The sequence below is a fragment of the Saccopteryx leptura genome, chromosome 2 (assembly GCF_036850995.1).
Source record: "Saccopteryx leptura isolate mSacLep1 chromosome 2, mSacLep1_pri_phased_curated, whole genome shotgun sequence".
NCBI lineage: Eukaryota > Metazoa > Chordata > Mammalia > Chiroptera > Emballonuridae > Saccopteryx > Saccopteryx leptura.
The window spans coordinates 171,335,182-171,361,143 of NC_089504.1; the positions used below are offsets into that span (position 1 = coordinate 171,335,182).

The 25,962-nt window shown below is 38.6% G+C and overlaps 1 protein-coding gene across 11 annotated transcripts in view; it reads left to right on the top strand.

Moving 5' to 3' along the window:
* FRY (FRY microtubule binding protein) overlaps window positions 1–25,962 on the top strand; it is a 569,880-nt gene that overhangs the window by 354,417 nt on the left and 189,501 nt on the right. For all 11 annotated transcript variants that reach the window (XM_066369318.1, XM_066369317.1, XM_066369307.1 and 8 more), the window contains 4 exons: window positions 2,471–2,572; window positions 19,213–19,316; window positions 19,785–19,893; window positions 21,867–21,953. In XM_066369318.1, coding sequence (XP_066225415.1) covers window positions 2,471–2,572; window positions 19,213–19,316; window positions 19,785–19,893; window positions 21,867–21,953 — 402 coding nt within the window. The remainder of the gene's footprint in view (window positions 1–2,470; window positions 2,573–19,212; window positions 19,317–19,784; window positions 19,894–21,866; window positions 21,954–25,962) is intronic.

The following is a 25,962-nucleotide window of genomic DNA, read 5'->3' on the forward strand; positions in this document are numbered from 1 at the left end:
GTTCAGCCGTTTGTTCCGCGGCCTGGATCTATTCACCCCCTTTGCCCGCCTCAGTTTCTATATTCTCCGTTCCCAGTGAAAGCCGCCCTGTTTAGGTTAGTGAGGAAGGCGGAGCATTTCTTACTCCCTATTTCCTTCGGGGTTTGATTATATATTTAGCCAATTTTTCACTCAACCATACCTTCGGGTGTATTGCGAAACATCTGGAGGCTCCAAGGATAGGTTTTTCTGTTTCTGGTTGAAGATCTTGTTGAGTTTTGGGGGAGATTAATTGGTATCGCTTCCTACTGCGCCATTACTCTCGCATATCTATTTTTAATTTTTTTTTAATTTTTCTGAAGTTGGAAACGGGGAGGCAGTCAGACTCCCGCATGCGCCTGACCGGGATCCACCCAGCACGCCCACCAGGGGGCGATGCTCTGTTGCAACCAGAGCCATTCTAGCACCTGAGGCAGAGGCCATATAGCCATCCCCAGTGCCAGGGCCAACTTTGCTCCAATGGAGCCTTGGCTGTGGGAGGAGAAGAGAGAGACAGAGAGGAAGGAGGGGGGAGGGGTGGAGAAGCAGATGGGCGCCTCTCCTGTGTGCCCTGGCCAGGAATCGAACCCGGGACTCCTGCACGCCAGGCCAATGCTCTACCACTGAGGCAACTGGCTAGGGCTTATAAAGGGTCTCTTTAAAAAGAAGAGGAGGAGCCTGACCCGGCGGCGGCACAGTGGATAGAGCATTGGACTGGGATGTGAGGACCCAGGTTTGAGACCCCGAGGTCGCCAGCTTGAGCGTGGGCTCATCTGGTTTGAGCAAAGCCCACCTTCTTGGACCCAAGGTCGCTGGCTCGAGCAAGGGGTTACTCGGTCTGCTGTAGCCCCCTAGTCAAGGCACATATGAGATAGCAATCAATGAACAACTAAGGTGTCCCAACCAAAAACTAATGATTGATGCTTCTCATCTCTCTGTGTTCCTGTCTGTCTGTCTGTCCCTATCTATCCCTCTCTCTGACTCTCTGTCTCTGTAAAAAAAAAAAAAAAAAAAAAAAAAGAGGAAAAAGGAAGTTCAAAAATATAAACAATAAAATGGCAATAAATACATATCTATAAATAGTTGAATCTAAAAAGATAAATGAACAAGCAGAACAGAAACAAACTCATAGACACAGAGAACATTTTGACAATTGCCAGAGGGGGGTTCAGGGGGATGCGTGAAAAAAAAGGATTAAGTAGTATGAATTGGTAGTTACAGAAGGGTCATGGAGATATATAGTACAGCATAGGGAATGTAGTAAATAATATTGTAATAACTGTGTATAATGTCAGATTGGTATGAGATTTATTGGGAGCTCACTTAGTATTAATATGTCTAATCACTGGGATGTCCACCTGAATCTAAAATATATAAGCTGTAATTGACAAAAAATGGTTTTAAACTTTTTTTAAAGAATATTGAGGTAGTGGAAACTTCAAGTGAATCTAGAATTATAATCTAAAATGAACTACTTCTGAGTTTGTTAAACTCTAAAATGAAATCGAGCATTATTTCCCCACCAATTCACATCCCACAATCATTTTATATTTAAAGCACATGTATGTATATAGTATATGTGAATATGTATACATATATTTTAGTGAAATTTTTTGAATGAAAAAAGTGTGACTATTATATATAACAAAAAAATGAAATAAAAAATAAAAACTAAGTTAATGAATTGTTAAGCATTGAATCTCAGCGTGGCAATTTTTTGTTAACTCGAGTTAATGGATAAGCTACTTTAAGTCTTCACTAGCCTCACTTTAGGGGAAGCCGTAAAGGCAAGTGCTCTCTGGTTCAGCAGAGGGTGATGGCTCCCCTGTGCGTATTTCTTGGGCCAGCTGCCTGCTAGCTCTTCTGTTCCCTCCAGCTGCTGCGGGAGCCACCAGTGAGACTGGAGATGTGCAGCAGCACTTCTGTTTATTCTATCATAAGCAGATTCCTTCTGTGGTCAGATTTGTCCTGGTGGAGTTTACCAACACAATAACACTTCTTTTAGGAATCGTCCTTAATTACAGGAAGACTGCATACAAAAGAAAATATATATACCTACTTCTAAGGCAAGAGCACACTAGTAAATGTTTATGAGCAAAAAAGCCAGTAACATTTTCAAAATTAGCTTGCCTTCCAGGTTTCCTTCTGGGCATTAGAGTGATCCGAGAGTGAGCTTATGTAAAACATTTGAAAAGAAAGACTAAATTTCTGAATCAGGTTTCCACTCACTGGACATGAAACTTGTGTACTCCACGTGACTCTAGGTTATCTATTCCCATTGTCATCAGAAAGACTTTGTGAAACAGCCGCCTCCTCAAGGCACTGGTTGGGCCTTATTCTGTGATAAGGACCCTGTTTATTCCAATCCATGTAGGCTGGAGGGTCCAGAGAACTTGTGTTACCTTGTATGTTGGACTGTAGTCCTCTGGTGACATTATCGTCTTTTCTTCAGGCCTTGTACCCTCTGGTGACCTGTCTGCTATGTGTCAGTCAGAAACAGCTGTTCCTGAACAGGTGGCACATTTTCCTCAACAACTGCTTATCCAACCTTAAGGTTAGTATTGTTGGCTCAAAAAGTCTTTCATAAAATTATGAATGATTCTTAGTCTAGAATATGTGCCTCTGAGAGTGATGTCTGGTATTTGAGAGGGGACTCTCCTGTACTGTTGGAATAATGAAAAAAAAATAATACAAAGGGTTCTCCTCATCAAATAATTAATCTTGGAAGGTGGCTTAGGGATAAGAAAAATTACTTCAGACATCTTTTTTAATAAGGATAACTTTAAAAGTAGAATTAAATGTCCTGCTCTTATATGCATCTATCATCACATTTTATTTAAATGACTTTTTTCTTTTTTTTTTTTATTCAGTGAGAGGAGGGGAGGCAGAGACAGACTCCCGCATGCACCCCAACCGGGATCCACCCGGCAAGTCCACCAGGGGGCGATGCTCCATTGTTCAACCAAGCTTTTAGTACAGTACCTAAGGCAGAGGCCATGGAGCCATCCTCAGCACCTGGGGCAACCTGCTTCAATCAAGCCATGGCTGCAGGAGGAGGAGAGAGAGAAAGAGAGAGAGAGAGAGAGAAAGAGAGAGATAGAGAAAGAGAGAGAACGAGAAAGAAAGAACTGAGAAGGGCAAGGGAGTGGGGAAGAAGATGGGTGCTTCTCCTGTGTGCCCTGACTGGGAATCAAATCCCAGGTATTCGCACGCCAGGCCGATGCTCTTAACACAGAACTAACCAGCCAGGGCTTAAATGATTTTTGAAAAGGGAGGTCACACTTCACTGACAAAAGCATGTGAATTGATTTCAGAAGCTCACCTAGATCTCCTCCTTCCTTCTACAGCCTCCAAGTTAGGAAAACCTTTGGAGGGAAATTTCCCTTTTGTGGGATGATTGATTTAGTAACAGAGAGCACTTGTTTCCTGTCACTGTTATTTGTGATTATTCTAAGGCATTCTCTTCGAGCCACATGCCAGTCAGAGCCAAGCCTTCATTAAATAGCTCTTTAGGGAGCAGCACAGGGCTGGGTGGCATGAGAAATAAAGTCATGGTCCCTGAAACTGAGAAACCGACAGTGAAAGCAACTGTAATGATTAGTTTTAAAATTGGCTTTGAAATAAAGAAAGAAAAAACAAAACTGGCTTTATAACTTGCAAGTGGTAAATCTATTTTAAGTTTTAGTGACCTATTGATAAACGACAACTAAATGAAAACCATCATCCCTAATATAAGTGCACATAGCATGTATTTTTCACAGTTCTAAATTGTGTCCACAGATGTTGCATTTCTTTTACAAGTTTGATATTTGCTCCTTTAGAATTTTTGAGAAATTACTTCATTATAAAATTCTGTATGTGTTTATACATGTTGCCTTGTCTTTTTTGTTCTAAGACACTTTAATCTAGTGAAGTAGTTAAGCTTAATTACATTATATTGGCATTTACCGTAATTACACAATAATCTGCATTAGAGCTGTTTTAAATACCAACTAGGTACTGGCTCTAAAAGCTGACTGTGAAATTCAATACTAGAATCATTTATTTAAATTATCAGTGAACTATAATAGCAGTAGATATAGAATTAAGCTTTTTAAGTTTTCTGAAAAACAAAACTTTTATGGGTTATCAACTATGATATAATAGCCACTTTCAGGTATTTTATTTAGAAATTTGTCCACCTGTTGTTACACCTGTAACATGCAGCCCAATGTCTATTCTTTTTTCTGTACTTTGATCCACTTGTAAGTTATTTACTAGTTAATTCCAGTTAAACATTTTTTAAAAGAGTTTTATTTATTGATTTTAGAGAGAGGAGAGAGAGAGAGAGAAAGGGGAGGAGAGGGAGGAGCAGGAAGCATCAACTCATAGTTGCTTCCCATATATGCCTTAACCGGGCAAACCTGGGGTTTTGAATTGGCGACCTCAGTGTTCCAGGTTGACACTTTATCCACTGCGCCACCACAGGTCAGGCAACATTTTTTTTTTAATTTTATATTTTATACAAATAGAAAGTGGTCATTTTGTTCAAAACAAAATAGAGAAAGCATTATAAATATTCACAGTGCATTTTATATATATGTTATATACCATATGTGTTTGTGATTAGTTTTAGTTAGAATTAAAATAATATTTGCAATTTTTTGTTGTGGCCTAAAAGACCAAAATATTTTTGTCCAAAGTTGCTTTTGAAATATAGCAGCATAATGTTATTTTGCAACTTAATTGCTTCAAAGTAGAATATTATTTGGAGCTCTGGTCAAAGCCCACCCCAGGCCTGACTATGGTGGTGCAGCGGATAAAGCGTCGACCTGGAAAAACTGAGGTTGCCAGTTCGAAACCCTAGGTTTGCCTTGTCAAGGCACATATGGGAGTTGACACTTCCTGCTCCTCCCCCCTTCTCTCTCTCTCTCTTCTTTCTCTCTCTAAAAATGAATAATAATAAAAAAATTAAAAACAAACAAAGCCCATTCAAAGACTTAATAGCAGGATTATAAACTTCCCTAGAGAGAAGAGTTTTCCTGCCTGTGCAAACGCTTCAGGCATTGGGATTTCTACAATAGAGAAAGGCAATACAGTCACTAAGAGTCAGTAGCATAGAAACCACATTCCAGCATTTAGTTCAGTTCACGAAGTACTTACACAGTGCCCATTGTGTGCAGTACCAGGGAAGGGGCTGGAAGTGGGAAAACTAGGGACATCAACTACATAAAGATCTGATCTAGAATAGAGATCCTGTCCTTGAGGTGCTTAGCCTTTCATTGGGGGCTATGTAATGAAGCTTTGAAACGTGTGATGCACACAGTGAAGGACGTAAAAGTTGGGAGGAGGGTCTGCTATCCCGTGAAGCATGAAAGAGGTAGTTCTTTGGCACAGTAAAGGCAACCATTTTTTCCTTTATGGGCAACAAACTGTTGGAATTTACACCCCCAGGCTAAAAGTGATAAAATATTCTTAATCAGTTAACAATTGGAATAAAAGTGTATCCCATATATTGAGAACTAAACCCAGTAGGTATTTAATGGGACCATTTGTAAATGTCATAAATATACATAAAACCCTCCAAACCCTTTCATGAGTCCTCAGTAGGGAAGAAAGGCCCGAGGAAAACTAGCATGGCTTCAGAAGTATGCTTTGTCTTGTATGACTTCAGTATTTTATGGGATATAGAGCCAACCATATCATTTCATAAAGGACCACCATGCCAACTCCCCCCCCCCCATTTTTCTTCCCCCTTTCTTCCTCTAGCACACTTGACCCCCCCCCCCCGCATATGCTTAAATGTGATGAACCTAGTTTTTTAATGGTTCACAATGAACTTGGCAGCCATCTATGATATATTCTGAGGAACCAGTTCATGAGGCGACATAGAGCATGATGCCAAGGAGATACTGCTCTCAGAGTCAATGCTCATTTAACATCAGTCTGTCAGAAGCAGGCTTCTTTGGTGATACAAACTGTATTATTTATATTTAATTAACTCAATTAACTATATATTAGCAATATGCCCTTGTAAAGTGATTTAGAAATATATAGCACCATCTCACTACAACACCAATATCTTTTAGACACCTGGTCAGTGGCGACTGATACATTTTTCTTCTGTATATTTTATGTCAGAATCTACATGGGTATTATTTACGTTTCTCTAAAAAGTTTGCTCTGATAACAAAATTTCCTGGAAGGGTAGAGACATTAGTGAGCCAACCTTCATAGTCCTAGAAATCAAGGTACAGAATTTAAAATGGCTCTTTGTTTTTTCATCTCAGTCCCTGCTTGTACTAGGATTTGAATATATTCATTCAGTTAGTCAGTTGGTCAGTTTCTTACAAGAAGTGTACCAGGTTCTGGGAATAAGTGATGAATAAGGGTATGACACTCTCTGATCTCTTAGACCTTGTAATTTAGTGAAGGAGACAGATGATAAATACAAAACAAATGCATGAGAAGAAAACTTTAGGTAGTGCTAACTGCTATAAAGAAAATCAAATAGGATGTTATGATAAAGAATAAAGCATTCAGATGGGACAGGAGAGGGAGGTATCAAGGTCTTTTGATTAAGAATCTCAAAGTGTACCTGACCAGGTGGTTCAGTGGATAGAATGTTGACTTGGGACACTGAGGACCCAGATTCAAAACCCAGAGGTCATCAGCTTGAGCACAGGTCGCTGGCTTGAGTGTGGGAGCTAAGACATTACTCCGTGGTCACTGGCTTGATCATAAATGTTGCTGGCTTGAAGCCCAGGGTCGCTGGCTTGAGCCCATAGGTCACTGGCTTGGCTGGAGGCCCCTGGTCAAGGCACATATAAGAAGCAATCGATGACCCTGGCTGGTTGGCTCAGCAGTAAAGTGTCAGCCAGGCTTGTGGAAGTCCCAGGTTAGATTCCTGTTCAAGGTACACAGGAGAAGTGACCATCTGCTTCTCCACCACTCCCCTCTCTCTTCTCCTAGTGCAGCAATAGCTCGAATGGTTCGAGCAAAGTTTGCCCCAGGTGCTAAGGATGATTCCATGGCCTCTTGCCTCAGGTGCTAAAATAGCTCATTTGCTGAGCAACAGAGCAGTGGCCCAGACAGGCAGAGCATCGCCTTGTAAGGGGCTTGCTGGGTGGATCCCGGTCTGGGTGCATGCTGGAGTCTGTCTCTGTTTCCCCATCTCCCACTTAATAAAGAAAAAATTTTTTAAAAAAAGGAGAAGCAATCAATGAACAACTAAGGTGCCACAACTACACGTTGATGCTTCTCATCTCTCTCCCTTCCTTGTCTGTCTGTGTCTGTCCCTCTCTTTCTCTTTCTCTCTCTCGCTAAAAATATTTTAAAACAATAAAAATAAATAAAAAGGATCTAAAAGTGTGGTTGCCATAAATACATCTGAAACCTGTCTTCAGCACTTAACATATATTTGTGTGTAATCATCACAATGAAGTTTAAAGAGTACTTTTTAAAAAGAACATTTCATGTAGTAGTAAAGATATTAATATCTTTATTTTATAAATATAGATATTGAGTAATATAGTAAGGATTACAGAGTCTGATGGAATACATCAAAATGTATGGCAATATTTATTTTAAAGCAACTTTTATTTTCTTTAGAAATACCAATTTTAAATGGTACAGTATTACCTATTTTAAGTATTAGTTTTCAAGAAGCAGTCATTTTCCTCCTATATTATCTTATTTCTATAAACTTGAGAAAATCTCTTTATCATCTATGTTTCAGATCTGTCAAAGTCACATTTCAAAGTAGAATTTAAAAATTCTACTAGTGCCTATAAACTGAATCTAAAAATGAGTGATCTGACAAGCGTATTACCTTTCATGAAAGCTTTATTTATTTTTCAGCCGCTGAATGAAACGTCATCTGCATCAATTGTCAGAACAATGATTTTAGAGGTTATTTAAACTATAGCACATATGTTATTTGGATAATTCAGTCACAAAAAAAGTAAATTATGACCAGAAATTTATACAAGTATCAAAAGGAAATGCCAAAAAGAAGAAAGGTGTTGACTCTGATATGCAAGGGAATATATAATATAGTGGCTTTAGCTGAAGTGAAAGAGAAAACTCAAAGGTAACTAAAATTGTCAGTCTGTCGATAGTGTGTATGAGACTCTCCAAGGAAACCAAACAGCTCATGTGACTCAGTACAAATAGTCATGTGAAGGACCTTAAGAAATGTTGGTTTGTCCTATAAGCCCATCAGCAACCATGTTATTTGGTGAATTCACTGCTCCCTACTTGTTACTATTAACAGTGAATTGCATTCACTAAATCAAAAGCAAAATTTAAAGAAAGTTGGCATGATGTTGGGCAGGCTGACATGTCACAGGACATGCAACAGGTACCAGCTCTGAGATGAGCTGCAGGGATCCAGGAAGATCCTCTGTTTCCCTGAAAATAAGACAGTGTCTTATATTAATTTTTGCTCCTAAAAACATGCTAGGTCTTATTTTCAGGGGATGTCTTATTTTTTCATGAACAAGAATTCACATTTATTGTTGAACAAAAAATCAACATTTATTAATATACTGTAGTCATGTCATCACAACATCAGTATAACCAGCCAAACTCAATTCCATCAAGAATTTCTTGTGACACTATTTCCATGTACAACAATCTACCCTGTTTCCCCGCAAATAAGACTGTGTCTTATATTAATTTTTGCTCCTAAAGACATGGTAGGTCTTATTTTCAGGGGAGGCCTTAAATTTATAAGCTTGAAAAAAATTGCACTAGGTCTTATTTTCGGAGGATGTCTTATTTTCTGGGAAACAGGGTAGTTACTTGAACAGTTTTATCAATGGAACCTGAGAGCTATGATTAATAATATATTGGTGGTTAATTAATGGAGATGCAGATTCCAGCAGAAGAATAGAAATAAGTGGTTTGAGATATATGCTAAAAATATCTACATCCTGAAAATATATATTGAGACCCTAATATGTTAGCTGCTATTGGAATAGGAAGGCAATGAAGAAGTCCTGTTTTCCAGGAGAGAACAATCTAGTAGGTGCCAGTCGCATTCAGGGGTGGGCAAAAGTGGATTTACAGTTTTTCATATGGCAAGTAATCAATAATTAATAATTCAAGAATAAATTGTTTTGCATACTCACAACTATAAACCCACTTTTGCCTACCCTTTTACTTGAACAGCCTTCATGTAAGTGGGAAAATTAATGCTTTAAAGACACTGGAGCCAGATTTCCCAGGCCCATATTTTGACCCTGCCACTTGCTAGCCCCTCTGTGCCTTGATTTTCTCATCTGAATATGAGCACAATTACAGTATCTGCTTCATAGGTTGTTATGAGAATTAAAAATGAGTTAATAGATGCACAGCAATAGAACAATGCCTGACATCATAAGCACCAAGTAATACATACCTTACAGTTTCTAAGAACACAGTACTTCTGGAGCAGAAGTTGGTTTCTGCCCCGGCTGTTATTTATCAGCCGGGTGACCAAGCAGGTCTTTCGGTGGTAAAATCCCACAATGTGCCATGGCGTGTGGAGCACTGCTGAATGTGAGATGTTTTGTGATCCCATATATCACCTAGATAAGCTGCAGCTGTGCACCATGGCTTGCCATCTGCACATCTCTATAGAAAGAAATCTTGCTTCAGCTACTACTCACAATTTGCCTTTTTAATTTGATATTTATTAATAATATGCTGTATGGCAGTCAGTGAGGACCCAAGATGAACAACCCAGAATTCCTGGAGCTCACAGTCTAGTAGGAAATATACAATTAAAACGATAGATCAACATTCTAGAAGCCAGAGAGCAGGAGCACATGGCTATCTTTCTGGGACAGAAGAAGTGGAGGAGCAGGAGAATGTCCTAGAGGGAGTGATGCCTCACTGAGTCTTGCCAGAAAGTTGGAATGTCCCAAGTAGACAGGGCAGGGAGACACTGCAGGCACTCAGGGAGTTGTAGAAAGGATGTTACAGCTCAGGCTACACCTACCCCAAGGTGAAGGCATGGGGTGGTCACAGGGGAACCGGGTCACAAAAGGCCTCATGGAATTTGAACATTATCCAGGAGCTGATTAGAAGCCACTTAAGGACTTTAAATACAGGGAAGTCAACAATCATGCTTGTGGTTTAAGGATACCATTTGACAGTGCCAAGAATGGAAGACAGGTAGGAAAGCACTCTAGGGGCAGTTGCCACCATAAATGGTATCATCTTGAATGCTGAAAAATCAGTGACCAGCTAGGATCCACAGGTAAAACTGAATAAAAACTTAAGTCCACCACTTTGCTCTTCAGTCTCTTGGCAGCAAAAACAGACTATCTCAACATATTCTTAAGAGTGAAAGAACATTAGTCTCTAGAAGAATCACCAAAAAGATAACTACAAGTGGGCGTAGGATGGGAAAAAAGTATAAAAGAAGTTAAGGTTAAACAGAAGACAGTAACATATAATAAGTCATTTAAACAAGAGCTGTCAGTTTAGCTCTTCAATGGAGTGTAGATGACACTTGCCTTACCCCATCACGATTCACCATGAGATAGGCACAGGAGAGAATTTTGAATGATACACAATGCAAATACAAAATACTTATATATAAAGAAAGGAAAATTCACAGCAGAGGAGACATTTTCACTAGCATGGAAATTCCTGGAAATTAGGGACTACATTTCCCCGCTTGTTGCAAGGGCCCAGTGTCTTGTACATAGTAATAGTTACTGTGGACAGGAACAGTGCTCAATACCCTATGTGCATTAACTCACTTAATTCTCATAACACTCCTGTGAGATAGGTAGTATTCTCATCTGCATTTCACAGGGGCAGTGAGGCCTAGAGTCATTACGAGCTTTCCTGAGGTTGTCCACATTGCTAATATATTTCAGAACAGGGAACATGCAAATGCAGGCAGTGTTGTCTAGAGTCTGCTTTTAACCAGCAGGTAAGCACATCATAGGCATTGGCTGATTTACACTGATCGGAGGAGCGATAACTATTAATAAAATTCCCCCAATTTTTAAATGATGGCATATTTTAAATGCAACTTTACCAGTTTAGTAGTGTACTTGAAGTTTCTTTAGATACAAAAACATTCAGCAAATTACAAGGTATACCATAGCTGTTCCTATAACAGAAAAAAAAAATCTTTTTTTATTTTTATTTTTTATTAATTTTAATGGGGTAACATTAATCAGGGTACATAGGTTCAGAGAAAACATTTCCAGGTTATTTTGACATTTGATTATGTTGCATACCCATTAGCCAAAGTCATACAATCTTCCGTCTCCTTTGATCTGGTTTTCTTTGTTCCCCTCCTCTCCCCTACTCCCTCCCTCCCCCCCACCCCCGTAACCACCACACTCTTGTCCATGTCTCTTAGTCTCGTTTATATGTCCCACCTATGTATGGAATCATACAGTTCTTAATTTTTTCTGATTTACTTATTTCACTCAGTAGAATGTTATCAAGGTCCATCCATGTTGTTGTAAATGATCCAATTTCATCATTTCTTATAGCTGAGTAGTATTCCATAGTATATATGTACCACATCTTCTTTATCCAATCATGTATTGAAAGGCTTTCTGGTTGTTTCCACGTCTTGGCCACTGTGAACAATGCTGCAGTGAACATGGGGCTGCGTGTGTCTTTACATACCAGTGTTTTTGAGTTATGGGGGTATATTCCCAGTAGAGGAATTGCTGGGTCATATGGTAGTTCTAGTCTTAATTTTTTGAGGAACCACCATACTTTCTTCCATAGTGGTTGTACTACTTTACATTCCCACCAACAGTGGATGAGGGTTCCTTTTTCTCCAACTTGTTATTACCTGTCTTGTTGATGATAGCTAATTTAACAGGTGTGAGGTGGTATCTCATTGTAGTTTTGATTTGCATTTCTCTAATAGCTAATGAAGATGAGCATCTTTTCATATATCTGTTGGCCATTTGTAATTCTTCCTGGGAGAAGTGTCTGTTCATGTCCTCTTCCCATTTTTTTATTGGATTGGTTGCTTGTTTGTTGTTGAGTTTTATGAGTTCTTCGTATATTTTGGATATTAGGCCCTTATCTGAGCTGTTGTTTGAAAATATCATCTCCCATTTAGTTAGCTGTCTGTTTTGTTGTCAGTTTCTTTTGCTGTGCAAAAGCTTCTTAGTCTGATGTAGTCCCATTCATTTATCTTTGCCTTTACTTCCCTTGCCTTTGGAGTCAAATTCATAAAGTGCTCTTTGTAACCAAGGTCCATGAGTTTAGTACCTATGTTTTCTTCTATGTAATTTATTGTTTCAGGTCTTATATTTAGGTCTTTGATCCATTTTTAATTAATTTTAGTACAAGGGGACAAACTGTAGTTGAGTTTTATTCTTTTGCATGTGGCTTTCCAGTTTTCCCAGCACCATTTGTTGAAGAGGCTTTCCTTTCTCCATTGTGTGTTGTTGGCCCCTTTATCAAAAATTATTTGACTATATATATGTGGTTTTATTTCTGGACTTTCTATTCTGTTACATTGGTATGAGTGTCTATTTTTCTGCCAATACCATGCTGTTTTGATTGTCGTGGCTCTATAATATAATTTGAAGTCAGGTATTGTAATGCCCCCAGCTTTGTTCTTTTTCCTTAGGATTGCTTTGGCTATTTGGGGTTTTTTATAGTTCCATATAAACCTGATGATTTTCTGTTCCATTTCCTTAAAAAATGACATTGGAATTTTGATGGGAATTGCATTAAATGTGTATATCGCTTTGGCTAATATAGTCATTTTGACTATATTTACTCTTCCTATCCAAGAATTTTCCATTTCATTATATGTTTTTTTGATTTCCCTTAACAATGCTTTATAGTTTTCATTATATAGGTCCTTTACATTCTTTGTTTTGTTTATATCTAGGTGTTTTTTTTTTTGTTGCAACCATAAAGGACATTGTTTTTTTGAGCTCATTCTCTCTCTTTTTTTTTTTTTACAGAGAGAGGGATAGATAGAGACAGACAAACAGGAATGGAGAGAGATGAGAAGCATCAATCATTAGTTTTTTGTTATGACATCTTAGTTGTTCATTGATTGCTTTCTCATATGTGCCTTGACCGCGGGCCTTCAGCAGACCGAGGAACTCCTTGCTCGAGCCAGCGACCTTGGGTCCAAGCTGGTGAGCTTTGCTCAAACCAGAGATGAGCCCGCGCTCAAGCTGGCAACCTCGAGGTCTTGAACCTGGGTCCTCCACATCTCAGTCTGACACTCTATCCACTGCACCACCACCTGGTCAGGCTGAGCTCGTTTTCTGATGTTTCATTGTTAGCATATAGGAAGGAAATGGATTTTTGTATATTAACTTTGTATCCTGCTACCTTACTTTATTGGTGTATTGTTTCTAGTAGTCTTTTTGTGGAGTTTTGGGGTTTTTGATGTACAGGATCATATCATCTGCAAAAAATGAAGCCTTTACTTCTTCTTTCCCAATATGAATGCCTTTTATTTCTTTCTCTTGTCTGATTGCTCTGGCTAGAACTTCCAGCACTACATTGAATAAGAGTGGAGAGAGTGGACAATTTTGTTTTGTTCCTGATTTTAGGGGAAAAGTTCTCAGTTTTATGCCATTTAAGATGATGTTAGCTGATGGTTTATTATAGATGGCCTTTATTATGTTGAGATATGTTTCTTCTATACCCATTTTGTTAAGTGTTTTAAACATAAATGATGTTGTATTTTATCGAATGCCTTTTCTGCATCTATTGATAAGATCATATGGTTTTTGTTCTTTGTTTTGTTGATATGGTGTATTACATTAACCATTTTACGTATGTTGAACCATCCTTGTGATTCTGGGATGAATCCCTCTTGATCACGATGAATTATTTTTTTAATGTGTTGTTGTATTTTAGCATCTGTATTCATTAGAGATATTGGTCTGTAGTTTTCTTTTTTTGTGTCATCTTTGCCAGGTTTTGGTATGAGGGTTATGTTGGTCTCATAAAATGTATTTAGCAGTATTTCTTTTTCTTCAATTTTTTGGAAGACTTTGAGTAGAATAGGAACCAAGTCTTCTTTGAATGTTTGATAGAATTCACTAGTATAGCCGTCTGGTCCTGGACTTTTATTTTTGGGGAGGTTTTTAATAGTTGTTTCTATATCCTCCCTGCTTATGGGTCTGTTTAGGCTTTCTGCTTCTTCATGACTCAGTCTAGGAAGGTTGTATTGTTCTAGGAATTTATCCATTTCTTCTGTATTGTTAAATTTGGTGGCATATAGTTTTTCATAGTATTCTATAATAATTCTTTGTATATCTATGATAACTGTGGTGATTTCTCCCCTTTCATTTTGGATTTTGTTTATATGAGTTCTTTCTCTTTTTTCCTTGGTGAGTCTTGCCAAGGGTTTGTCAATTTTGTTGATCTTTTCAAAAACCAACTCATTTTATTAATTTTTTCTATAGTTTTTCTGTTCTCTTTCATTTATTTCTGCTTTGATTTTTATTATTTCCTTTCTTCAGCTGGTTTTGGGTTGTCTTTGTTCTTCTTTTTCTAGTTCCTTAAGATGTGAAGTTAAGTGGTTTACTTAGGCTCTCTCTTATTTGTTCATATAGACCTCTAGTGATATGAACTTCCCTCTTATTACTGCTTTTGCTGCATCCCAGAGATTCTGATATGTCGTATTGTTTTCCTTTGTCTGTATGTATCTTTTGATCTCTGCGCTTATTTCTTCTTTGACCCACTCATTTTTTAAAAGTATATTGCTTAGTTTCCATATTTTTGTGGGTTTGTTTATCTCTTTTGCAGTTGAATTCTAGTTTCAAGGCTTTATGATCAGAAAATATGCTTGGTATCATCTCAGTCTTTTTGAATTTGTTGATGTTATATTTGTGGCCCAACATATGGTCAATTCTTGAGATTGTTCCAGGTACACTAGAGAAAAATGTATACTCTGGCACTTTGGGATGAAATGTCCTATAGATGTCTATCATTTCCAGTTGTTCTACTGTTTCATTTAAGGCCAATATTTCTTTATTGATTTTCTGTTTGGATAAACAATCTAGAGCCGTCAGCAGTGTATTGAGGTCTCCAAGTATGATTGTATTTTTGTCGGTTTTTGTTTTTAGGTCAGTCAGTAGCTGTCTTATATATTTTGGTGCTCCTTGGTTTGGTGCATATATATTAAGTAGTGTTATGTCTTCTTGATTCAGTGTCCACTTTATCATTATGAAATGACCATTTTTGTCTCTGATCATCTTTGCTGTCTTGTAGTCAGCATTGTTAGATAGGAGTATTGCTACACCTGCTCTTTTTTGGATGTTATTTGCTTGGAGTATTGTTTTCCAACCTTTCACTTTGAATTTGTTTTTATCCTTGTAGCTTAGATTGTTTCTTGTAGGCAACATACAGTTGGATTTTCTTTTTTAATCCATTCTGCTACTCTGTGTCTTTTTATTGGTGAGTTCAATCCATTTAAGTTTAGTGTAATTATTGACATTTGAGGGTTTCTTACTGCCATTTTATAGATTGCTTTCTGATAGTTTTGTATCTTGTTTGGTTCTTCTCTTTTATTTTTCTATCATTTTTTTTGTTTGGTTGTAATCCGTACTTCTTTCCTCTGTTACTTTTTTCAAGCCATGTACTTCTGTGTTGGATTTTTCAGGGGTGGTTACCATTAAGTAATGGAAAGCATACATATCATGTTCATTGTAGTACATTATCTCATGAGTGCTTCTGCACTCCATCTTCCTTTGCTACTGTTAATCTTTGTCCTTTCCCCTTTTTGGTTCCTTTTCACAGATTAATCTTGTTTTTATTGCAATCTTGATGGAACTTTTACTTGTAGTTTTGTTTTGTTCTTTGTGTCTGGTCGGAAAACCCCCTTTAGTATTTCCTGAAGTGGGAGTTTTCTGGTGATAAATTCTCTCATCTTTTCTGTATCTGTGAATGTTTATATTTCTTCTTTTTATTTGAATGATAGCTTTGATCGGTATAGTATTCTTGCCTCGATGTTCCTATCTTTTAGAACTTTTTTTTTTCCTTTGCATTTCTCTGAAGTTGGAAACGGGGAGGCAGTCAGACAGACTCCCACATGCGCCAGAATAGGGTCCACCTGGCATGCCCACCAGGGGGGCGATGCTCTGCCCATCTGGGGCGTCACTCTGTTGCAACTAGAGCCATTCTAGCGCCTGAGGCAGAGGCCATAGAGCCATCCTCAGCTCCCGGGCCAACTTTGCTCCAGTGGAGCCTTGGCTGCGGAAGGGGAAGAGAGAGACAGAGAGGAAGGAGAGGGGGAGGGATGGAGAAGCAGATGGGTGCTTCTCCTGTATGCCCTGGCCGGGAATTAAACCTGGGACTCCTGCACATCAGGCCGACGCTCTACCACTGAGCCAACTGGCCAGGCAGAACTTTAAATATTGGGATCTACTCTCTTCTAGCTTGTAGAGTTTCTGCTGAGAAATCTGTTGATAATCTAATGGGCCTTCCTTTATATGTTGTATTCTTCTTTTCCCTGGCTGCCTTGAGAATTTTTTCTTTGTCATTGGTTTGTGCCAATTTCATTATGATGTGCCTTGTTGTAGGTTTGTTAGGGTTAAGATAACTCTGTGTTCTGTTTGCTTCTTGAATTTGAGGCTTTAGTTCTTTCCACAGGCTTGGCAAGTTTTCATCTATTATTTGTTTGAATATGTTCTCCATTCTGTTTTCTCTCTCTTCTCCTTCTGATATACCCATTATTCTTATGTTGCTCTTTCTGATGGAGTCAGACAATTCCTGTAGGCTATTTCATTTAAAAAATCATTTTTAATGTATACATTATGCATCTAAATAGTTGAGACCTTTTTTCCCCTGGAGCTATAGAAGTGGTTGTAAAGTGTATTTGAAAGAATAAACATGCAGAAATATCTGGGGAAACCCGAAAAATATAAAGAAGAGGGGAATAAAAGTAGTGGATTATGGTTAGTAGGTCATAACAGATAGTACAACACATTATAGGGCCTCAAAAATTAACATGGTGAGGCATTACTATATGAATAGACAGACTAATAGAGCAAAAAGGGAATCTAGAAACAGACAAAAATGCATATGGAAACTTAGAATTTTAGAATAATGATCACACTAAAAAAGTTATTTTAAGATAACATAAACATAGATCTCTTTACTAAATTTAAAAAATACTAAAAACTATTCCCTGTAATCTTTTCCAATCCTTATGTGACTCAGTAAATAGTGTAAAGATAACTTCATCCTAATTTTTAAATAATTATGAATTCTACTAAAGTTAGTGCCCAAATTATCTGCCCTAAGAATAAAACAGCTAAAGGAATTATGACCTGATAAATAGAGGAGTAAGGGAACAGAAGTAATGTAAAAACAAAAAAAGACCTATAAGAAAGTTGAGTGATATTTAAGACTGTTAAGAAACATTTACAATCCCCTGCAAAATGTTAGGGATTCTAATAGCCGTCAAGGATAAATAACTCCCCTCTTGTCCACATGTCTAAACAAGACCATACGCAGAGTTGAAGAGCTCTGCTACAAGTTTGTTTAAGTCAGGGGACACTCACGAGGGAACAGTTTTAATGGGATGGGTTTGAGGACACTGGGGGGGGGGGTAAAACAGAAAAGCCTGCACATGGGAGGGACATTCAAGGAAACCATAATGGAGTAGGGTTCACCTGATAGAAAGGAAGGATGTGGAGTGGAGGAGGGGAGTGGAGGAATCTCCTGACGTGGAAACAGATGAACATGGCCTAGCTAAGGTTTAGAGAGCTTGTGGGAAAATAACAGGAGAGGAGGCAGGAAAGGTGGGTTAGGGCCATGTGTCAGTTGGTAAGGGGTCTGTTATTGCCTGGAAGCTGGTAGCTTGCAGCATCTGGTCTCCCTGCTGCAACTCCACCTCCCCAGCAGGCAGGGACTTCATATATGGTCTTCTTGATCTAGTGGCTTCCTGTCACTGTCATGAGAACTCTGTTCCCCTTACTTAGCGTGGCATGGAGGGTTCTCGTGTGGCTCCTGCCTTCCCCTCGAGCTTCACTGCCCCCTGCCCCCTCGCTTGTTCCCATGCACCTGGCCCTCTTCACCAGTTTGCCTAGCTCCCCATGCTGTTGTCTCAGCCTAAAGCACTCTCCCTTCCCATCACTTTTTTTTTCACCATTCATAGTTTCTAGTGGCAAACGCAGTACCTGGCCCCGTGTAGTTGAATGTATTGAATGAATGGATTAAAGTTCATCTGAGTTCTTAGCTGCCCATAGAAACCATGCCTGACCTCGTTCTTTGGGTCTGGCCCAGGTTGTCCTCCTTCTCACCCTTGAGCTCCTGTCCCTGCTATGGTTCACACTGTCTTGGTTGATTGTTTATTATCCGTCTCCCATCCCCTGTAGATTCTGAATTCTGCAGGAAAAGGATTATCTTTTATCTCGATCTCCCACGTTCTAGCACAGTGCCTTACTGAACTTTATTTAGCCTAACATACCTTTGAGGATAATTAGATGAAGGGTGGAGTTTGAGGAACCAAAGTGGTAACTATGTGTAAAAGGGCATAACAGCAGTAGAAAGAGCAGATTGGTTCTCCTCTTGGTGCTAGGAGATAGGAGTTCCCTGGGCTGAAGGAGAAAGATAGTATCAAGTTTTCACCTTGGCAAAGGAGGGACAAACATGCCTTCCCCCAGAACTTTTCTGTCCTACACTAGGGGCTATTTAGATCCCTCCTCATAGATGATTTACCCAATGGGCACTGGGAGGCAAAAACCCCGTAACTCCTCAATGATGTGATGTACCTTGTAGGCACCCTGTCACCCTCCCTGGATCCTCCATTTACAGCAGGGGTCCCCAAACTACGGCCCGCGGGCCACATGCGGCCCCCTGAGGCCATTTATCCAGCCCTCACCGCACTTCCGGAAAGGGCACCTCTTTCATTGGTGGTCAGTGAAAGGAGAACATTGACCATCTCATTAGCCAAAAGCAAGCCCATAGTTCCCATTGAAATATTGCTCAGTTTGTTGATTTAAATTTACTCATTCTTTATTTTAAATATTGTATTTGTTCCCGTTTTGTTTTTTACTTTAAAATAAGATATGTGCAGTGTGCATAGGGATTTGTTTATAGTTTTTTTTTTATACTCCGGCCCTCCAACGGTCTGAGGGACAGTGAACTGGCCCCCTGTGTAAAATGTTTGGGGACCCCTGATTTACAGGCATGCAAAAAAGACTAAGTTTCACATGTTACGATTTACTCTGCAATATTTCATCCCGGTTTCTGTTATAGAATAAAGACCCCAAGATGGCCCGAGTCGCACTGGAATCTTTGTACAGATTACTTTGGGTTTACATGATTCGAATTAAATGTGAAAGCAACACAGCCACTCAGAGGTAAGGAGCTGCACTGGCCTGGCTTCATGGTAACCATATCACAGGTTTCTTGGTAGCCACACTCGTCAGCCAGCGAGTGGCTATTTTGTTTTATTACTACCTGTACTAACCCAATTAGAAGTTGATGAAAAGTGACAGTTCCTTGAAGATCTAAGTCCTGAGGATATTTTCAGGTCCATCAGCCGTGACAGAAGCTCCAGCTTCAACCTAGACTGCCAAGTTCCCTGTGCCAGCTGCATTCACCACTTAAACAGAGGAAATGGCTACAATTTTCCAAACTGTCCTTAGTTGTTTGCAGAAGCACCTTTCACAGGGAGTAATTCTGCTCAGGAAAAGGGATGAAGTGGTTTGTTTTTTTTCTTGGAGTTCTGTCTGATACTGAAATAAGATGAAACGTATGCCTTTTTGTCTTGAAGAGCTGGAGCTCAGCCAATCTTGCTTGTTTTCTCTTCCCCCCTTATCTTCCAGCCGTCTTATAACCATCATCACAACACTTTTCCCCAAAGGGTCCCGTGGTGTGGTGCCTAGGGATATGCCTCTGAACATATTTGTGAAGATCATTCAGTTCATTGCCCAGGTAAGAACAAGCTGCTGGCGTGGGTCTTCCAATTGCCTTTAAGGGGCCAGTCTCCTTCTTGGGATGTACTAACACATGAGGTGTCTAAACAATCTTACGCGTATAGGCTTTTCAGAATGGCCTTGCAAGTGTTTTCACACAGAGCTAATAATCTTTTCTTCAAAACAAATTGTGAATGGGTATATCAAGTGTTTGCAGCAGTTGACAAATGAAAAAACTGAGAGACAGAGTTTAAGTGGTTCATTCAAGGTCATAGAGCCTGGTAGTAAAGGGTTCCCTTAAGTCATACTCCCCAAATTGTTGCCTGGTTCTCCACTATGGCTGCTGCAGATCAGGAGGAAGCAGTCTGGTGTCTGGAGGAAACCACAAGAAGATAATTCAGGGAAATTTGAGGAGTAGACATTAGTGTCGTAGATTTCATACTGTGAGAAAAAAGAATGTAATAAGAATATTACCATTTGTCAGTCCCTTACACTTTGCTGAGAACAGTTTTCAGCACTTTACTTGCATTAATTTACTTAAAAACTGAGACCAAAAATATTAAAAATATTAAACATAGTTTTTAGTGTTTACTAGTTATACCCAAGATTTTTACTTATTAACTCACTTTGTGACTAACTGGTTTTATGCCAACTTTGAGATTTATAAACGAACAGAAAATGACAATTATTTGAACTTAACCTGTGCCTTGAGCCAGCTCTATATATCTTAAACAAGTCAAAGAATACCTTTGTCACAGTTTCTTTATCTATAAAATATGGGTAAAAGTGCTTGCCTGGTATACATAGAATGTTAAGTGAATAAAAGAAAATAATAGTTATGAAAATGCTATTGAAATACAATTGACACTGATAAAAAGATGTAGGTTCAGTTGTTACTATTCAGTATATCTGTGTGGTTGGTGCAGTGAAACGCCTCTGTAGCATTTGTATCTGGGGAAAGGACATCACTTTCTTGACAGGGAGATGAATTCCTAGAGCCTTTCTTCAGGTAGTGATGATGTGGCTGAGCAGGTGCTTCATGTGTTCTGGAAGAGGTTCCATAAAACGACCTGTCACATCTTCGTAGCCACTATCTCAGATTATTCAAATCTGGCTTCAACCTTCTCATTTAATTAACGTTGACGTGTCTTATTTGTTGATTATTCATTTCACTTGTAGAATTATCTGTTGAAATATGAAAGGATTTGAAATGTTAGAGAATAGAAGAAAATGCTATTTTTGCAGTGGCTTTTAAAAAATATATACCATATTTTTCGCTCCATAAGACACATACCTGACCATAAGATGCATCTAGGGTTTTAAGGAGGAAAATAAGAAAAAAAATATTCTGAACTAAATGGTGGGTTAAAATATATAATAAAATATACCACAATAATATTTCAACAATGTAAACTCAACAGCAGTATTAACAACTATTAGCACTGTTATTAACAAATGAGAAGACACTTTAATGTTCAAATACTCTTCTAGTTGTCTGGGAACTTGCAGCAGCTAAAAAAAAATGAACATTCGTTCCATAAGACACATGTGCATTTTCCCCTCCACTTTTGGGGAAAAAAAAGTGCATCTTATGAAGCAAAAAATACAATATATATTTAAAACTGAGTTTAAAGAAGGTATCAGCATTTGCAGAAGAAGCAGGAAGAGCTGGGACTAGACAGAAACTCAGACACTCTAAGCATTTTAATTTTTCATTTCTTGTTGTTTGATCATTAGTCATTCCATGCTTCGGGGGCTAATTGCATATATCACATGATGAGCACCTCTGTACATCACACAGAAACAGAAGCAGCCACACTGAGAGGTCCATGGGTGTTCTCTTCCTCGGGGATCCCTGGGAGCCATGGCTCTGAGTAGTACCTCTCCTCTCAGCAGCCACCTCTTTGGTGCATATGATAAAAGTGGGTATTTTATGTTTAATTTGTATCTTAACACTTTTTGGTTTGTTTTGTCTTCTCTTTTTCACTGCAGGAACGTTTGGATTTTGCCATGAAAGAAATCATTTTTGATTTTCTTTGTGTGGGAAAGCCAGCAAAAGCCTTCAGTCTCAACCCAGAGGTATGAATGATAAGTTTCTGTACCCATGTCAGCATGGGCATTGGCAGAGCCACACCTTTGTGACTCTGGAAAATGGATGAAGGACATCTCCAAAAGTCCTCTATTCTGCCCATGTCATTTGACTAAATAATATAAGTGATGGTATTTACGAAGTAAGATTTTAGATAAGTACACTTAGCATGATGAAAAGCTGTGTGCTACCAGATTCTGACTGTGTGTGGTAGAGGAAACCTTGTCCCTAAAAGATCATCTCTACAGAGCAGGATGTTTTATTTCAGAAAAGTCAGAGCTTGTATCTATAACTAACTTTGTTGCAGATTAACAAGTGATGAAACAGAAAAGAATAAATACATGGAATAAAATACTAAAATCTAGTGAGATTACATAAATGATGTATAAGTATATGTTTCTGGGGCAGTGCCACCACTCGGCAGGCAGTCATGGAAATGAGGCCGCAGGGGGCACGGCGTGCAATGTGGAATGCTGGGCCTGTGCAAAGAAAAAGCATGTTTGGTTTTAAGCTTTTAAAAACATGTTAGCCAATGGAAATATGACTGACAAGCTGCTTCTATATAGCCCTTTCCCTGTGAGACCATAGGAAGAGCCCTGAACTGGGAGTGAGCAGAGATGTGCCACTTGTCTCAGGGAGTGCCATTTTTACCAGCTATATTTACCTCTTTGAACTGCCACTTGCCCACAGGTACAACAGACAAATGCTTTTCTAGGTCACATCACAGAAGAATTGTGATACTGTGATATTACAAACTTATAAGCAAGAAGGAAGGTAGGGAAAAAGGAAGGTGAGCGGGAGGTTGGGAAGGAGGGAGGGAGGAAAGGAAGGAAGGGAGGGAGGGAGGAAGAAGGGAGAAGGGAAAGAGGGAAGAAAAGGGAAGAAAGGAAGGGAGGAATGAAGGAGCACACCACAAAATTTCTTTTAAAAGATTTTTTCTGTCATCATGGTGATATTGCCTGGATCCTTCACCCTGTCAGTGAAAGAGGAGGTCCAGAGCCCAGAGGCTCAAAATAAGCAGCTGTTTAGTAGCAAGGGGAGCCCAGCTTTCCTGGTATCCTCCTTCTCCTGCCACAGCCTGGAGTCTCTTGGTGATCAGGTTGCCACATACCCATATAGGGACAGCTGTAGAAACACCCAGATGAGTTTTTGCCTGGTGTCTAGTGACATCATAGGCTTCTGAAAAGGCTTCAGCCAGGGTTCATGGCCACTGGGAGAGGGACAAAGCAGGGCAAATCCAGGGCATTTTGGTTGGATCAAGGCCCTGGCCACAAGTAGTAAAGATTTTTCTCTTGCTGAGAAGGTTCTCAAAATATTTTTCAGTTCTCAGGAGCTGTGGCTCTACCAACTTTAACAATTGGTTCTCAGAATTACCAGGTTATTTGTCTAAAAGGAACATGTTGAAATCTGCTTCCATCATTATCACCATCTAGAGGATGTGCCCTTGGTTTTTCTTTCAAAATTTCCAATCAATGACTAGTTAACATTTCTGTGCCGAGCAGTTGGAATTATGGTTTAAAAAAAAAAACCTACCAAAAATAAGATGTATCTGCTATTTCTCTTGAGTTTATAGGATTGTGGAAGAGTTTAGTGATCAGTAGTTGTAATTAGACTCTCAAAACCATATCTGTGACCCCACTCAACAGCACAGACAAGGATGAGCAGTCTATGAAGAAGATACCTTACGCTTGATAAAATATGTTGTAGGGCACAGATTCTCAGGAAACAAATCCATATTGTGTCTTAAATATATCTGGAAGTCCCTTGTGAAATAGACCAGAAGACCTGCAGGGTTATCTTGCTGCAGAGTCTATATGGCTCTTCCACTCAGCAGTTAGGTGATTTTCAGATAAATGCCTCTTCTTAGTTCAGATCCAGTTGGCTTCCTACTGGGAGATGAAGCATCCTCATCACCATAAGAACTAACTCATCTGTGAGAAGATTTTCTTGGTCATCCATTTCTTTCATTTTTGTCTTGATCTAAAATAACATAGAACTAAAGGTCTTAGCCAGTGCCAGTGGCAAAAAGAAATAAAAGGATATTAATTAGAAAGAAATAAAATAGACAACATGATTACCTATATAGAAAATAACAAAGAACCTACACAAAACTTACTAGAACTAATAAATGATTTTAGAAAGTTTATGGGATATAAGATAAAAACATAAAATCAATGTATTTCTGTATTCTAGGAAATAAAAATTGGAAATTCAACAATTTAAAATACCAATGAAAACAAAATACTTAGCAGTAAAGCTAACAAAGTATATGTAAGATGTGTACTGTATACTGAAAAATAAAAATCACTGAGAAAAATCAAAGAAAATCCAAATAAAGGAAGGGAACTATTGTTTATTAATTCAGAGATTTAAGATTATACAAAGTCAATTATTCTAAAATTAGTCTAAATAGATTAAACTATAATTCCAGTAATTAAATTCCTATGGCTTTTTGTGTAGAAATCAATAGCTGATTCTAAAAGTTACACAGAAAGTATAAGGAACTAAAATAACCAATAGAATTTTGAAAAATAATAAAATTGGAGGACTAGCATGTCCTAATTTCAAAACCTACTCTAAACCTACTCAAAACCTCTACTGTAGCAGTATTGGAGAAAGGATGAATATAAAGGCCAGTGAAACAGACCCATACATATGTGGTCAATTGATTTTTAACAAGTGTTGCAAGTTATTTTAATGAATAAAGGATAGTCTTTTTAATAAATGGTGCAAACAATTGAACATTCACTTAAAAATAATGAACTTTGACCCATAATTTTCACTGTAAGCAAAACTTAAAATGAATCATAAGCCTACATGTAAAATCCAACATTATAAATCTTCCAGAAGAGACCATAAGATAAAATATTTGTGAACTTCGGGTAAGCAAAAAGTTTCTCAGGACATAAAAACATAAATTACAAAAGCAAACACTGATAAATTGAGCAGTTCAAAAATAAATGTCAGCACTTTAAGAGACACTATTATAAAATGTAGAGTCACAGACTAGAAGAAAAATGTTTGCAAAACATATCTGATAAAGATCTCTCACATCTCAACAACAAGGAAGTAACTCAGTGGTTTTTTTTTTTTTAATTTTTTAAGTTTATTCATTTTAGAGAAGGGAGGGAGAGCGAATGAGGGAGGAGCAGGAAGCATCAACTCCCATATGTGCCTTGACCAGGCAAGCCCAGGTTTTCAAACCGGCAACCTCAGTGTTTACCCACTGCGCCACCACAGGTCAGGCCCTAACCCGTTTTTTTTGTTGTTGTTTTTTTTAATGGACGAGCTGAATAGCCTCTTCACCAAAAATGAGATAGAAATGACAACTCCATGGAAAGATGTTCAACATCATTAGTCATTAGGTAAAAACAAGTTAAAACCACAGCGAAAGGTGCTTAGAAGGCTACAGAGCAACTACAATGTCATACTGTTTTCATGAAAATGCAAAAAGGTTACAACCACTTTAGAAGATAGCTTCACAATTTCTTATAGGGTTAAACATACACCTACCATATGATCCAGCATTTCCACCCCAGGTTACTTATCCAGGGGAAGTTAGATCCACAAGGGCTTGGTTGAATATTTATTTATTTATTTATTTTAAGATTTTTATTTATTGATTTTTAGAGAAAGGAGAGAGAAAAGTGAGGAGCAGGAAGTACTCGTAGGTGCTTTTCATATGTGCCTTGACTGGACAAGCCCAGGGTTTCAAACCAGCAACCTCAGCATTCCAGGTCGATACTTCACCCACTGTGCCACCACAGGTTAGGCTTGGATGAATATTTATATCAGCTGTATTCATAATCACTTAAACTAGGAAAGCAGCTGTGTCCAACCACTGGTGAATGACCAAACAATTGTGAATCATCAGTACAATGGTGATTCAGTACACCATAGTCTTCAGTAAAAAGGAACAAACTACTGATATTGCAACATCTCAAACGCATTATGCAAAGTGAACTAAGCAAGACACGAAAGGCTATGTATGGTTTGATT